General features: G+C 36.1%; 1 protein-coding gene and 1 pseudogene across 4 annotated transcripts in view; both read right to left on the bottom strand.

The window, feature by feature from the left end:
- The window catches only part of LOC117224855 (uncharacterized), a 548263-nt gene that overhangs the window by 78254 nt on the left and 452716 nt on the right, over window positions 1-17293 (bottom strand). For 3 of the 4 annotated variants that reach the window (XM_033478031.2, XM_033478032.2, XM_076526010.1), the window contains one exon: window positions 9396-9685. In XM_033478031.2, the coding sequence (XP_033333922.2) occupies window positions 9396-9685 (290 nt within the window). The remainder of the gene's footprint in view (window positions 1-9395; window positions 9686-17293) is intronic. The other variant, XM_076526011.1, reaches the window with a different exon arrangement.
- Window positions 5438-6518, bottom strand: LOC143260488 (uncharacterized; annotated as a pseudogene).

Raw genomic sequence — 17293 nt, 5'->3', positions numbered from 1 at the left:
GCACGTTGTCCAGCTTTGTCGCAAAGCCTCCTACGGGAAAGCACGAGTAAATTTGCCAACGGAGTGGTTGCCTTCAGCCTAGACAGGCGAATCTTAACGCTTCACGACGTGACGCAGAGTGGCCGATTTGACCCGAAAAGACGGACAAATGCGTACTTCAGAAAGTTTGCATGATCTAACAAATTGTTGTTTCTCTAAACAGTAAAATGTACGACGAACAATGTGCCAACCTTTTTCTTTTTTTAGACAACTCTGACAGCAATGACATGTCTTGAAAGTTTAAAGATTTTCTGACTCTGCTTTCGTTCGAGCCCTTCATGAAAGCACCTTTCGTTTGCTAATGATATTTCAATGTTTTAAGAAAATTGTATAGATTGTATAGATTTATTTATATTTGTTATTCCGTTTAATTGTTAGATACTAAAGACAGTTTTTTAGTTATCAAATAAATATTCATTACATTAATGTCATATCTATATTTTTATATATCCATGAATTAAAAATATTTGCTTTCAATAAAGTTTAGTCTATTTAACCTATTTATACGTAGACGAATATTTACAGTTATCATGATAAATATAATCAAGAAATAATATGAAGAAATTCTTTCAAATTAACATACTCACTTATACCCCGGTTTTACGTTTTAAACACCGATTGCGATATAGATAATATAAAGAATTAAAAAGTACGGAGTATAAACTTTAATATGTTTTTTGGTTCATTCGATTCGAATGAATATTAACAAAGTCATGGAAGTTTAAGATTAAGCTGCTTTTAAGATAGTCGTATTCGCCTTTAACCCTAGAAAGATAACCATATGACAACGTACGTAAAAGATAACCATACGCTTCAGAGGCGCATGCTTTTCTAAGGCGTCAATTTTATACTAACAATGGATATTTATTTAAGTTAATCTAGTCATTTTAAAGGTTTGGCATTATTGTAAAAATAAAATGCATTTATATTATATTTTTTTATATTTTAAGTAATTTTAAACTTAAATCACTAGACCTCTATGAAAAATTAACAAAAATCAACAGTCTTCGCAGGCGCCTCTGCGACGTAGGTTATCTTTCTCGGGTTAAGGGTCAAATCTACAACAGTGACGGCCCTCTCCGCCGACAATCACACTCGCCAGTAAATTGGCATATGATTTTACATTAGTCGCACATTGAAATTTCCACAAATCTTCCTCCAGGAATTGCTCTCAATTGTCGCTAGTGTGCGCGTGTCCTATTAGAGGGTGGTCCGGTCTTCGGTGAAGACGATTTCTACCATAGAAACGAACGGAGAAATGACGTCCCCTTTCTGCAACGTCGCAAATCCACACCCCCCCTCAAACCGGACCGGACTAACTCTCGTAGTCAGTCGCTCTTCATGATCCCTATGGTGACTAGGAAAGCAATTCCCGTCGGAAGCTTCGCTTTACAACGAGGATCCGCCCACCAACCGAACCAACGCTCAATAATCACATTACTTACTCGGTCACAAGTTGTAAGGGAAAGGGCGAGGGGTAAGTCGACGACGTTCGCACTCCGAATTTGAATAGGGCGAGTGAGATACTTCCGCGGGGTCGGCCCAAGGGTGGTCTGGCAGAACCAATCTCTCTCCGAACCCTAACGAAACCCGTAACAATTACAGCACCAACTCCGTGCCGCAGACTCATCGATCATTTTCGGACACCCGGTATACACGGCGGTTGAGTTTTTCCTCTAGCCGCGTTTCTTTAACCCTTTCGCTACGGCGGTTCAGTCCGCCGTAGCGCCCCTCCTGAACGGAACCACCCGCCGAAATTGTGCACATTGCGCGTGGATAGTGTATTTGGGAAGAAAAGGGATTTTTCTTTAAAACAATATAGTTATAATTTCTGCATAAGGTATAAAGTTATTTAATGGGTAAAAAAAGTTTCATTAACAATGGAAAAAGTGAAGAAATAATATATAATATATAGTAATAAAATAAAACATAATATTCATAATACAAAACATAATACATAATAATTAGTCCTAAAGTTAGTACTTTCGATTTTCTATCCCTTTATGACATGTAACACAATAATAATGGGAAATGCAGGTAGAACAAATATAACTTGAATGGTGTGTCGTTTATTTCGGACTGTCGTTTGTTTGTTTCGTCAAAAGATTCACGCAATAGTAACAAGAGGCGGTGCAGACCAAAAATTAGGTCGCGATTTTACCAGCATGTCGGATATATCCGGCGTTCGTCCCCAGAGGGCGATCATGTGGATGTCGGATATATCCGGCGTTCGGCTCCGCGAGTGTTCATATGGATGACGGATATATCCGTCGTTCGGAGCGAAAGGGTTAACGTTGAAATTCGATCCTTACAAAGGCACGGCCTTGGGCGCTCCGCCCGCTTTGTTTACGCTGCGACGCGTCCCAGTCTCGGGAACCTTCCAACGTTTCTAACGGAATTCGAACGAGCTAATGTATACAGGTGTAATAATAATAATAATAATGTATACAGGGGTGATTTCAATCGAGATCATCCGAATTTTTCCAACTTTTAGTTGGTTTTATCGTTGGCAATAAATAGGTGGAATAAATTCATTGACAGAAAAACGCCAATGAAAGAACTTCGTGTTGACGATTCGTGAGCAGCTGAAATATGGAAAACGGTTTTTGATTCTTAGGGAAAAGGATCGACTCTTGAAAAAACGGACAGTAGAAAATCGATGAAAAAGAACGATTTTTTTAAACGAAAGAATTGATTCAAGAATCGTCTTCGGTCATCGTTTAAACGGCACAGGGACGTTTGATGATGCCGTAAATAAAATATATTGACCTAATAAATAAATAAATTTAAAGTGACCGAACTTTATCTTATGGTAGTATGTAATATTGAAATTGATAGTATGTAATATTGATAAACTTTTATATTGGGATCAGCAATTGTATAAAGAGATGGAGAAATCAATGAAATTGAATAAATCTTTTAGTTTTAGTTTAGTTATCGAGACTAATTCTTGTTCGATTATTATTACGTAGATTAAAATTGTATTAGAATAAATTTATATCGAGATAAAGTTTTTATTCGATAGTGCCGAATAAAATTATAATAATAATTTTTTTATGTAGACAACTTTTATTCGATTGAATATATATATAATCGATAGCGTCGATTAAAATTGTATTAGAATAAATTTGTATCGAGATTAATTCTTATTCGATTATTATCATGTCGATTAAAATTGTATTAGAATAAATTTACATCGAGATAATTTTTTATTCGATAGGATATTTATTCGATAGTGCCGAATAAAATTATAATAATAATCTTTTTATGCGGACAACTTTTATTCGATTGAATATACATATATTCGATAATATGGACTAAAATTGTGGTAGAATAAATTTGCACCTAGACAACTGTTGATTCGATTGGATATTAATCGATAGCTGCCGAATCAAATTCGATTTGCTAATCCTTATCTTTCGTCCGTCATTCGACTAAAATGTTGGCCAAGCCCGACACGTGCACCCTACAGTTACGACGGCGTCCTAAAGCTTTCGGGGCTGTCGAGAAAAATGTCCAGCTCGTCGTTAGCATTTCGAGCAAGACAGCTCTCGATCATCTTGGTCCCAGGCGGAAACAATTCGCCAGGAAAAGCCTGATCGATTTTCTCGGCAAGACAGAAGAGGAAGAAGGGTGGCTCTCGGATAAAATGACGGTGAAACTAATTCGAACGCGAATGGGAGAACGTCGTCCGTGGGCATTCGTTATCCGGGACGAATGGCGCATTAGGCTGCCGAGATTGTAGCTTCGTTCTCGAGGAAACGGCTGGGCTCCGCTTCATAAATTGAACGTCCGTTTGCCCTTTTACGCGTTTACGTGGCGCCGGTCGCGCCGTGCCGCGGCCGCTCGGCTAAATAACGCGGCTTAAACTTCGAAAGGGCCGAAGTTTCATTCGGGCACGAGTGGAAAACACCGACAACACCGGGAACTTTGACTCCCGATTCGCGAGCTGCAGGCCGGGAACTGCTCTAATTCGAACTTTCTAATTCCGAGGCCATTAGCTGGCTACGCGCGCCACCGACGCGACACGCGGCGGTACTTTTTTTTACGAAAGGTGGTGCAAAACGCGATTTTCGACGGATACAGGGTGTCCCACGTAATGGTGGAAACGCTTATAGGTAAAAGAAAATGTCACCAGGCAAAGATAAATGGTACAGAATGGAGGATATCATGATATTGGTTGCATGCATTTTTAGGCACTGGTACAGCTAAAAAATGCACCTGTTTTTTATATCGCACCCTGTGCTTTTAAATGTATTAATCGGTGCATTTGTTTCTCCTGTGTGTTTATTTATTTATTTATTTTATATATACGGATGAATACCCATTTTTACGATAATGAACAGAAAGTAATATTAATGCAGACAGGGAGTATATTATATTTTCTATGCTGTATTATATTTGTTTTTTTTTCTCTATATGCTCTATATTGTTAGAATTAAAATGGTTCCGGCTGCAAATGGGTAATTTTGGAGCACCTTTTAGAACAGAATAATATTTTTGAAGAGTGATCCGAACGACTAGTGCTTTTTTTTGAGATGTTAGAGAGATTAGTTTACTAAACAATGTCAACGAAATTTTGTTAAAAAATGTAGTCGAACTGACACGACGTTGAAAATGTTGCGTCGTATTTTGTTAAGTTACATAGAATTGGAAATTATTAGAACTTATAAATTACATAGAAAATTGGAAAAAGCACAGATGGTGATGTAAACTAGTATTTTAATACTCCTAACTGTGTAATTAAATCAAATGCTTTGAACCTCTCGTACCTTCAAAATTTTAACTTCACAACGTTATATTTAATTACAGAGTTACGTGATAAATAATAATATTCAGGTTATCGAAGTTTCAAAGGGTCATCAATTCACGAGAAGAAACATTTTATCCATAAATTACAGTTGAAAAACCGATTTTTCGCCAAAAATTACCTAGCTTTAGATCACTATACGCAGTAACTGGTTCCACTGCAATACAAAGTGGATGAAATATCGTGTTATCCAGGCCAGGGGATGATTCTACGTGCGAACATAAGTCGAAAAAACGAATAACATTTTTTCATTTAAGACTGCGTTTTCGAGAAAAAATGGATCGAAAAAATAATACTATCGAATAGGAAATCAAGTGGCGCGTCTGGACATCACATACCAATTCTACTTCTCGTCATAGCCACAAGCCAGATAAACCTGACGAATCATTAAACGCATTTAACGTAATTAAATTTATTAAACTTAAATGAAAAAATGTTACTGTTTTTTTCGACCTATTTCTCCATGTAGAATTATCTCCTTGTATGGGAGGAGGGGGGGGGGGGAGTAATTTCGTTCTTTTACATTAAATTCAAACAGATCAATTTTTAACTAGTTTTTATCTTCAATCAATGATATAATTACCCTCGTTATCAATAACCTTTTGCCATCTAGCGAGCAAATTTTCAATGCCGAATCGATAAAAATCACTTGGTTTTCGAGAAAAATATCCGGAGATGGCATTTTGGACATCGTCCAAATTTTTTGCCACTTAGAAAATGTTGCAGCGATCGGAATAAATGGAAATCTGATGGCGCAATATCCGACGAATATGGTTGGCGAAGCAATATCTCCCACCCTAATTCATTAATTTTATCCATGGTACGTCGCTGAAGCGATAAGTTGCATGTGGCGGATCGGTTAGCTTTGTTTTCTTTGGACAGATCATGCGGAAGCCAAACTCCTACTTTGCTTACTTTACCAATCTGCTGCAAATGTTCTTGAATGATCGACCAAGGTTGGTTAACACGTTCCGTGCCGAGCTTTTTTTACTCGAATCTTCACACTTTGATATTTTACTAAAACTTGATGTATTACGTGCAATTATTAATTCTCGTACACATAACAACGTAACAAAAACTTATCAACGCCCATTCTTGCGGTGGAAATTGATTCTTCGGTTCTAAATTTCTTGTAAACAATTTGTTCAGTTCACTAAGTAAACATGCAAGCGTGTACCATCGATGGTACACGTGGCACGGAACGTGTTAAGAGTGTTCGACAGTTCCTCAATTGTCTGACACGGATATGCTTCTACTTCCGCCCTTAACATGTCATCGTCTAAAGTTGTTGGTCTTCCTGACCGATGCGAGTCTCTCTCTCTCTCTCTCTCTCTCTCTCTCTCGAAAAGATCAAAATTACCGGATTTGAACTTAAAAAACCACCTTTCGCATTTTCGAACGTCTGATGCACTTGGATAAACATCGCAAACGTTTTTGGTAGCAACTGTTGCGTTGCCACCCTTGTGAAACTCAAAAAGCATACAATGCCGAATACGTACCTCTTCTGGTATTTGGCTGGCCATTTAACCATAAATAGCAAAAAAATTTAAGATTTAATTATTTACGAGAAAACAAGTCACTCTAACCTTAAAATGTCTTTGGCGCGACTTAGAAGTACACGATGAGCTGATAAGTGACAAACGAATGTCGACATGCACAGAAACGACATTACTTTTCGGTTCCCCTACTATTATTTATTCCGCGTTTCTCTCAATAGCACAATTCATTAGCTCTAAATATTTATCTGATGCGTCAATATCAAATAGTAACAACATTTGAAAGAATTAGAAAATTGTATTCTATTATTTGTAACTATTTTATTCTACTATTTATAATTAAAGAAAGAAAGAAACGTTTACATAGCACGCTGTGTTTTGAAAGCAACGCGGGCAATTTTAATTTTACATAAATATCCGTAGTCTATTAATTACAGATCTTAGCTCAAATTCAAGAAGAAAGCCATTTTCAAAACTTAGATGCATGAGCTTCGAGTACGCAAAAAGTTCTCAAACAACCCTTAAAATTAAGAAAAAAGTCAAATAAAAATTCGCATCGAGTATGCATAGCAGATTCGTAGCAAAAGCTATTAAAAAATTCTCGGACAACCCTTAAAATTAAAATGAGAAGCGAAATTGAAATTCGCTTCAAGTACACGATGAGCTGATAAATGACAAAGGAATGTCGACGTGTACAGAAACGACATTACTCTCCGGCCCCCCTAATACTACGACTTTTCAGCCACCCTGTATAAATGTTCGAAGATCACCAGCGTGAAAGAGTTATGCGAATCCGAAACTTGGTTTTTAGCTCGATACGTCGTTTATGCGACGAGTAGCGCGACGTGTAGAGCGACCGATCGCTTTTCGATGTCCAAGGTAGCCCATTCGGGACGAGTTTCGAGTAGTCGTCGAGTCCACTCGGTCCGCGGCGCAGTCCGAGTGCATCCGGATCGCGCTATCATGCAAATCGAGCCTAATGGCAGCGGACACCGTTCGGATCCGGCGAAATTTCGATCGCGATTTTTCCTCCCGGCGGATCGGATCGACCGGTCGATCGACGCCCGGCGGGTCGAGTTACGGCTCGTTTGACCCGGCGCGATCATTAATTCGGCTCGTCTTAAGCCCCGGGGCTTCGTTAAGCTCACGCTCGCGATCCCGCTTGTTGATCGAGTGACCGATGAACCGTGCCCCGGCGAGCTTAAGCGACCTTCTCGTCGCAAAACTCTCGCCGCTCGATTTCTCGAGAAGCGCCGGGGGATATGCGTGCTGTTGATTTTCGGCCGGGTAAAAACGGTTCGTTGGATCGCGACGCTTCGATCGGCCGAAACAATGCCGCGAACTATGATACACGCCGGATTCGTTCGAACGACAAACAGATCGTACAGATTTCTTAATTGAGACTCGTGCGAAGCGTTCAAACGGGAGATGACATTTGGCAATTTTTTTGTAACGTAAGATCTTGACGAAATTTATCGCCGCTTGGTATATGTATTTTTTAATATTTCAAGATACAAAATGTTTTTTTTCGTTCCATTTTATCGACTCTTAACGAAATAATATACGTTCTTTCTTATGGATCGCTCCGTCGACGACGCATAGTCTAGCATTCTTTTCCTTTGATTTGGGACGAAAAATCACAAACGACTTTTTCTTCGTAATATTAATAAAAGTAGTCGCGTAAGCGACGTGTGTGTGTGTGTGTGAATTAACATCCTTCATAATAATAATTATTTAGACTATGTTTATTGCACAATTTTTGTTGTATCTATTTTTACTTAAATATTTTTTAAATATTAAAAATAACATTTTTAGTACATTAAAAAGATATTTTTAAAGTCATGTAGATAAACCATGTGTGTGATATGAGATTTGAAAAATAAAGTGTACCGTAGGGATTCGAAACCCCCACAATTTTTTCTTCCTTTTAAATCGTATTTTCTACGCAAAAAGTTCCTTGTTCCAATGTAATAACGTTTAAAATTACTTAATCTATCTTTGCCGTCAACTCAACAAGTACAACATTCTTCCTCATAGCAAAAACGTCAACAAATTCGGTTTCCATTCTTTTTTTTACAATGATACAACCGGACGAAAAATCTGAAAAAAATTGATATTGTTTGTGATAGCATAGATGTTTGCTTGTGATAGTATCTTATCAGGGAATCAATATAAAAATTTACCATACTTTTGTTTTCGAGAAATCTCCAATTTTCCGATCTTTTTTTGCTTGGTTTTCCATATTTTATAATTACAGTATGCAATCGAAAAATGTGAAAAAATTCTACAATATGCAGCTTGATCTCCAAAATAAGCCACATTTTTTTCAAAACTTTGAAGAGCCACTGAAGGGGAGAAATGGACAGAAAAGCGCGCAATTTAATTTACCTTGTAACTATCCTCACGGACAAGTTACACATTTTACATAGATGAATTTTTCTTGGTCAGCTATCGAATAGTATAATAGTCATTAAAAAACCTCTGAGCTCAATTTTGACCATCGCAATCGGCAAAGCTCTTTATGACAAAAATCATTTTCCTGTGTTAAAAGCCGCGTATCTCCGACAATTTTGCATTTGTTTAAAGATGAGCTCAGTTCGTACGACGCGTAACACTATTACGAAGAAAGTGTAGTTTGATTTTTCGTTCTAAATCGAACGAAAAAGAAATGCTAGACTGTCCCGTCGACGGGGCGATCTATAATGAACATGTAACATGTACTATTTCATTAAAAGTCGATAAAATCTAGGCGAAAGTCTAAGCCATTTGGCACATAAGACATCCTGCGCATACGAAACCGTTCTTTTTCCATAAATTAGTGTTCAATTATTTCCGATGTACCAAAAACACCGACGCAATCAACCTATTTCCATCTACGAAGAACAATCACATTTTGCACAAATGTCCTCGTCGTATTTGTGCAGCCGCGTGCGCTCGATGTTCATGGCACAGCCTCCGGCAACCAGCTGACTGGTGCCGAAAGCCGAATAGACGAGCGTGCGATGGTAAATAAATAAAGAAAAAAAAAACGTGAGAATGTAAAGTTTTACCCATACTGATTCCAGAGCTGGACGGGTCCTCGTTCTTTGCGCCCCAGCTACCGGCGAGATTCAGCGCCAGCAGAGGCCTCTCCTTGAGCAGCTCGGCGACCGAGGCCAGACCCTCGCAGCCGCATCCCAAATGGGGCAAGTGCAGCGCCTGCACTTGAACGCAGCCGCGGAGCGCGTCGCAGACCCGGGACACTTGCTCGCCGGACAGATTCATGTCGAGGACCAGCCGGGCCAAACTGCTCGACGCGTGGCTCAGTCCTCGGCAAAGGGCGTTCACCACGCACTCCAGCCTGAAACAAACCGATCGATCCCTTTGTTTGTTACAAATGCCTCGGTTGCTGGCCGGCGGGTGTTGTTGCTGTTGTCGCGCGGGACCGCTCTCTGATCTGACGCGCGCGAGCGCTAATTGCGACTCACCGACACCCCGATTTCATTTAATCGGACCCGATCACGAGCCCCTCTGCGACGATCGACGCGATTTTGTTGTTGTTTCGAATAAAGCGGCGCCTCAGTTCGTGGAACTAATTGCGGGGACCGGAGCGTTTCGATTAGGGGACGTTTATTTAGGTGCGGTGCCGGGGTTAATTTTTGATGATTTTCACTGCCGCGGAACCGCGAATGTCTGATCGGAGTTCTACTGCCCTTTGCTTAACGATTGAAATTACCGTGAAGGGCGTCGAAATTATCTTTTCGGGCATTTATTATAATTAGACTGCGGATTTTATGCATTTATGGCAAATATTGAGTAGGGTCATATATAGGCTTGAACTTATTAAAATGATTAAAGATAGAAAACAACTTGTGCTTCATTCCTGTGTCTTGCAATTTTTATTTTGCATAAAGACCCATAATCTGCTTATAATTATTGCTAATTTTCATCATATTTTAGTTTACAAAATTTTGTACGAACTTTTATAAAGTATTATAATACTTTATATTATATTATAATATTATATTATAATATATAAAGTAATATTTTTAAGTTATATTATATTATAATATAAAGTATTATAGTATTAAAAGTAAAGTATTAAAGTATTATTATATTATAATATACTTTATATTATAAAGTATTATATATATATATATATATATATATATATATATATATATATATATATATAATACTTTTTATAAAGTACATAAATAATTACGTGAGGCAGTTTTCTTTCTTCTTGTTTTTTCTATTTTTTGTTAAGTAAAGGAGAACATTTTTTGGAGAAGAAAAAGAGTCTAAGTTTTCTCTAAGTATTATTATTATTATTAGTACTATTCAGTTTATTCAGTAAAATAGGAAAGTATATCAAAACGTTTAAAATGCTATGTTTTTCTCATAAATGACTTGAAACTGAAATGATTTGAAACAAAAAAGCAATCTTAATAAATTTTAATAAAATCTTAAATACAATTTTTAGTGAATTCCAGATGATTCTTAAATAGCGGTACTATACCCGGTACAACGAGAATTGGCAGCAAATATAAACAGCTACGCGCGATCGTAATTCAACGTAAATGTGATATCGTTAATTAAATATCAGTAATATTATTATACAATGATGTAAATAAGGAAGCAAATGGAAGTACAAATCGAGGTATGCAAAACTATAGAATTTCTACATGTGATTTATCTGTTTATTACACGTGCATACAAAATGTATTCCGGTTCTGTGCTCGGACTGCCAAAATTTCAATTAATTATAAACGATACCGTTAATGTATCAATATTGTTATCCAATTGTCGAAATTTATGTTCGATAACTCGAACAACGTGTTCAACACATTTTCTCCTGTTTTCAACCGTAACACGTTCTAATGACTCGAGAAATAATCTTTTTGCATGCAATTGTTAATTAATGTTAAGATTATATTTAATTCCCAGTGATTGTATTTAATTCCTCATGTTTCTTTCTCTCTACTTTATATAAAATATATATAATAATAGATAATATATACCTTATTGTGTTCAACAATTTGCAAAGAAATTAAAAAGATGAGATAAAAACGCGAGCAATAATTAATGTTCTTTCATAATCTTTGAAACATCTCAGTTGAAATAAAAAAATGTTTTGGTTCTTTCTATGCGCTCTTTGATAAGAAATTTAAGTTTATCTGTTACAAAAATTAACGAATCATCTAGAAAATTAATAAAAATTCTTCTTCTTCATTATTTTTTGAAATTCCAAGAGTATGTATTTAAATAGGGAAATATAGATATATAACAACTTCTTTAAATCTGGACCAAATTATTTGAATTTTTCTGACATGTTAGACCGATTAGTTTGTTAGAGAATGAGTAAACAAAAATCTTTTTAGATTTCAATTGGCTGGAACGAAGAAACAATCGAAAAGCGATGTTCTTTTTGCAACCTTTTCATCCGAGCTTATAACGAAAATTGAAAAAAATGCGTTCTCTCGATCCGGGTAACTGACATCTCAAAAAATTCATACAATCTGGTTCAAGTTTAAAAAATTTATCACACATGTATACTTCTCTATTTATATGCTCGTCACTGTACGTCGACGAAAATACTAAACAAATCCAGCATATTCGATCGTTATTTAAAAATCTCTCAGCTCTGAACCAACAAACTCTCCTCGATTAATTCTACACCCTCTCGTAGAAAGACCGAGATAACCCGCATTCAAAATTCCGGTACAATCACCCGATGGCAGACAATTGGTAGACGTTCGCCTGCTTCATTATTTATGAAGCTCCAAGAGACTCGTCCCGATTCATCCACGCTCCACATTTACAACGCGCGGATCCATTGATTTACAGGAGCCCCGATTCGGTTGCGCCCGATTCCATCGTTCGTGTTTTCGATGCCCGATGAAAGGACCCGGCGATTCGATCCGCTTCGCTCCGTTTTTGCACGAAAACAACCGTCGATGCAGATCCCGCGGATAGGGGAGCCCCGAAAGTTAAGGAAGCGTTGCAGTTTTCCAGCGAACGTTTCGCAACCGCCGCAGTTCCCTTCATCAGTGGCTGCTTGACACAGTGCACCACCTGACGGTGCCGATACACACGGAGAACTGCAGTGCACGCGAAAACGCCGGCGAAGATGCTGAAAATGTGGCCGGCATTCGCGGATCAATAGGAACAAGTTTGACGGAAACGACCCAGATAGCCGCCGGGTTATCGGGCAATCAGCAGATTCGCCGGAAGATAGGATAGAGGAGCCAATTGCTGTGCCCCGTTAGCAGCTTTTAGAAGTATTCGCTACTAAACGCAACTGTAGCATATCAAATGACGTTTCTTAAGGGCTTAAACGTAAGTTTCAAAGTGTCTTTCGTCGATAGAAATTTTTCCACGACACAACTGTCAAGTCTTCTTTGAATATTAGGAGCGAAAAAATGTTCTGGAGCCAGTTACCGTGTGCCCATGATCTACAAAGATCAGTTACTGTGCTCCCTACCTGAATACTGTGTTTTACGAACTAATTGCTTCTAATTGTTTCTCTTTAAAAAGATAATTGCTTCTAATTGCTTCTATTTAAAAGCATAATTGCTTCTAATTGTTTTTGTTTCAAGAAATAATTCCTTCTAATTGTTTCGGTTTCAAAAATTAATTCCTGCTAATTGTTTCTCTTTAAAAACGTAATTGCTTTTAATTGCTCCTATTTAAACAAATAATTGCGAATTTGTGCATAATATAAATATTTTTAAATATTCCTGCATGTAAAATTAGATAACTAGACTGCAGATTTTTATGCAAAATAAAAGTTGTCTCCACTAATTTGTTTGTTTGTTTCCGGGCATAACTAATTTCATATTTATGTGCACAATAATCATAGATGTTACATTTTATACAAAAATGTAATATAATAATAAATACTTTAAAAGTTCACATTAGAGATGACTGCTTTAACAAAATTTCCCTTTTATATTTCTCCTTTTTGAAAATATAACAGTGTTGATTTGAGATTTGAGGTTATGTAAAAATAGATTCGCTTACTGTGCACAGTAACTAACGCATCGGACGGAAAACAGGTTCAGTTACCGCGTTACTACTGAAATTGAAACGAAAAACAAAAATTCAAATAAATAATCACCGCTTCGTTTTACTTAGAACGATTTATTTTACTGAATATCGATGTTCATTCGTTCAGTATTTTCTGATGCTTTTCATAAGATTTACAGAAAATTTCGCGAATTCGGTATCAAATAATTCAAACAATTTTCGTGGTATTTTTAGAGAATTTCCGTCCTTTACATGTATAATTTGAACTAATTTAATTTATAAAAATTAATGTATTAATTATACATTTATTAATATGTCTTTTAAATAAACATAAGGCACTGTAATTGACTAGCCCGCAGTAACTGGCTCCTCTACCCTATTTGCTCTCTTTCGAAAAACTTTTCTATTGCTCGAAACACGCTTCCCAGGCGAGGTTTTCCCTGCGAGTTTTTCCGAAACGCGAAACCCTCGATATCCAGGCATTTTTATACCTGCAAATTGGGCCGGCACGGTTGTTTATTGTTTGCCACGCGTTGTTGTTCTTATCCGTTATGGAAAACCGACCGGGAAATGAAAACATTTCTGAAATACTAGTTACTGGCCGGTTGTAACGATCTGAGCGGCGAACATTTTTCTGTTCTCTCTCCCTCTCTCTCTAGGAGCATTCGTTTATTTCCTATTGTTTTCTTAACCCCTTGCCGTACTTTGATGAGTCTGATGGAAATTTCTAGTAATAACCCGGCAAGTACGATTGTTATCCTCTTCTTTGAGTCAGAATAAAATTCTGTTCTATTGTCATACTCTGTTATAATGACATATTTAACCTTCCTACGACAAGATTCGTATGAAATTATATGTATATAATATTATGGATTAACCCTAGCATGTTTAAGGGAGGGTAAAAAAATGTCTAGAAAATTTTGAACATATACTCTTGTTCTAGCAATTGTGAACTTGCTTTAAATGTCAATTAGTGAAAGAATGTTCACTTAGAGAGAGGGAGAGAGAGTGAGGGAGAGAGGGAGAGAAGGAGAGAGCTTGAGATGTAAGAGAAGTGGTAATGTTAATGTATACTAATTAAACATAGCTCGTTGTTATTTGATTCACATCGTTATAAATCCAACAAATGATGCTCATGAGTGATTCAACCAAAAAGTTTTTGAAACGTAAGTCACCCAATAATAAACTCTTTATAAACAGACTACGTATTTTGTGCATTTACTGCAGAATTGAGTAAACGCAATTGAAAAATATTAAAACGATGAAAAGTATTTTAAATTAACAATGACTTATTTTTATTTTATTGAAACAAGTAAACGAGAAATGAACTTGCAAGTTAGTTTCAACTTCTTCCAATCGAAGTAGACAATTTTTATTTTGTTGAAAAATCCGCAATCCACTTATCAATTACAATATACTAAACTTTAAAAACAATTTCATTTTTCGAATTTACAAATTCGAATAATACAAAGGATTCGAGTAATTTGAATAGTTCGAATAATTCGAGTAATTCGAATAGTTTAAACAATTCAAGTAATTCGAATAATTCGAGTAATTCGAATAATTAAAAAAAATTGTATAGAAGAAATGAATTGGTAATCTATGAAAAAACACTTTATACTCTATCATTTTTATTCAAATCAATTATTTTCTGTATGAATTCCTATATGATTAAATTCTTATTTGAATAAATTCTTATTCAAATAAATATTTTATTCTAATAATTTGATTAATTTGAATAATGCAAAGGATTCGAGTGATTAGAATAGTTCGAGTAATTCGAGTAATTCGAATAGTTCGAATAATTCGAGTAATACGAATAGTTCGAATAATTCGAGTAATACGAATAGTTTGATTAATTTGAGTAATTCGAATGGTTCGAACAATTCGAGTAATTCGAATTTCATTTTTCGAATTTACAAACAAAATTTCGTCCGGTACGCGGTCTACTTATCAAAATTACAACATACAAAATTTTGAGAACACTTTCATTCATGAAATTCGTAAAGAAAATTTCGATGTTACGATCACTTTAATAATGTCGAACAACGGTTCGCTCCATCATGACTTCGTTTCATAGAGAAACGCTAAAATGGTTTTCGGCTTCTCCGACCAGGTATATTCCGCCATTACTTCGAGCAACGTCGTGTTATGCGAAAACAGCGAAGCGCGGCAGTCGTTCCCCTGAGAATCGCGAACGAGAGCGCGAATTTACCGGCAACGGAACTTCAGGATTCTCTTGTTGACAAACAACAGCATGCGGATCGACAGGATCGTAGGGTCGGAAGACATGTTGATCTCGCCGGTGCCGATCTTCCTTCCACACGCGATCCCGGAAAATGTTGTTGCAGCCGGCGACGGGAAAACAAACGCTTCCGTGTCACGCGCGCATATTCATGAATCGCGTTATTTAACAAATAGTGCCCCTTTCCGCCTTCGATTCCAATATTTTCGAAATTCAATCACCGGCAGATCGGCTCGAAGTTAATTAAAGTAGCCCGGGGCTCGGTTAACGACGACGATTTAATTGACGATCACGCAATTGACTAAATCCATGTGCAACAAAAAAATACTCGAGCGCGCGCGCGCGTCTCTGTGGACACACGGATAGGGTGAGTGTGTCAATTACTGTGGCCATTCAAGCGATGCCCGAAGTTTTTGGCAAATTAAATAGTCTTTTTCTTCACCTATATCGCAATTCTTAAAATATTTGGGTCATGTTATTATTATTAATGTTATTATATTAATATTATATATATATTATATTAATATTAATGTTATTATTAATGTATAATATTAATATATAATATTAATATTAATGTTGTATTAATGTATAATATTAATATTAAATGTTATTATTAATATAATATTAATTTATTCTAGTGAGATCGCATTAACTGCGAGATCACTGGCGATCACGTGGTTTACAATTAATTATACATGAAGACTTATGTTTTAGATTGTAATTAAAATTTATATTGACGAATTTTTGCATAATTGAGATATATAAAGAATTCCAAATATTTAATAAAATGTATAAAACAGTTTTTGCTCGAGTTATTGTGGTCTTATGGAAATTACTGTGTAATTAAGTACTATGTGTGTCAGTTTCTGTGCACTGATCTAGTTACTGTGTGTCAATTTTTGTATACTGATCTAATTACTGTCTGTCAATTTTTGTACACTGTTTTAATTACTGTGATCAGTTCTAGGTGAATAATCCTAAAACAAAAACGTGATAACATGAAATATTCTGTATTAAATCATTTAACTTAATTTATTATATACGTTTAAAAAATCTCTTGTAGCGTACATACATTTCACGGACCTGAGGAAGTAAATTTGTTTTGCTTACTGTATTACTTTAAATAAAACGATTATTATTATTGTTTTTCTGTAATTCGAACGAATTTTACGAATATAATCGTTTATTTTTCTGTTTCAGTAAACATTGTTTTTTATGTTTATCAACTTCATTTGAAACGTATTGCTAAATTTATTAATTCTTAAGTTTGTTATTAAAGTTGTTATTAAATTCATTAAGTGTTGTTGTTAAGTTTATTAATTATTAACTTTATTAAGTGTTTGTAAGTTTTTTTTAACACGACCAGGGCAACAACACATCAAAGTTTTGGCTCGATTATAAAAATTACAAATTTAAATATTAATTTAATTAAATATATATTATTTTTTATTTATTAAATATATATTTCTAATTTAATAATATTGTCTTCAAATATAAGTAAAATTATTGTAAATGCACATTACCCAGAGGGGCACACTAATTGACGCAATTGTATTAATTAACATTTCCAGCGATTGTAATCGATCGTCACGGCAGAAGTCGATTCGAGAATTTCGGATTCTACGGTGAACCAGTCTGCCCGAATTTTCGCAGCCGTAGCCTCGATGGTTTTTCATCGTCGTGGCGCAACAA

Source organism: Megalopta genalis, chromosome 13 (genome assembly GCF_051020955.1).
Source record: "Megalopta genalis isolate 19385.01 chromosome 13, iyMegGena1_principal, whole genome shotgun sequence".
NCBI classification, from domain to species: domain Eukaryota; kingdom Metazoa; phylum Arthropoda; class Insecta; order Hymenoptera; family Halictidae; genus Megalopta; species Megalopta genalis.
Note: the sequence above shows the minus strand (reverse complement) of the source record. Positions and strands in the feature narration are given on the sequence as shown.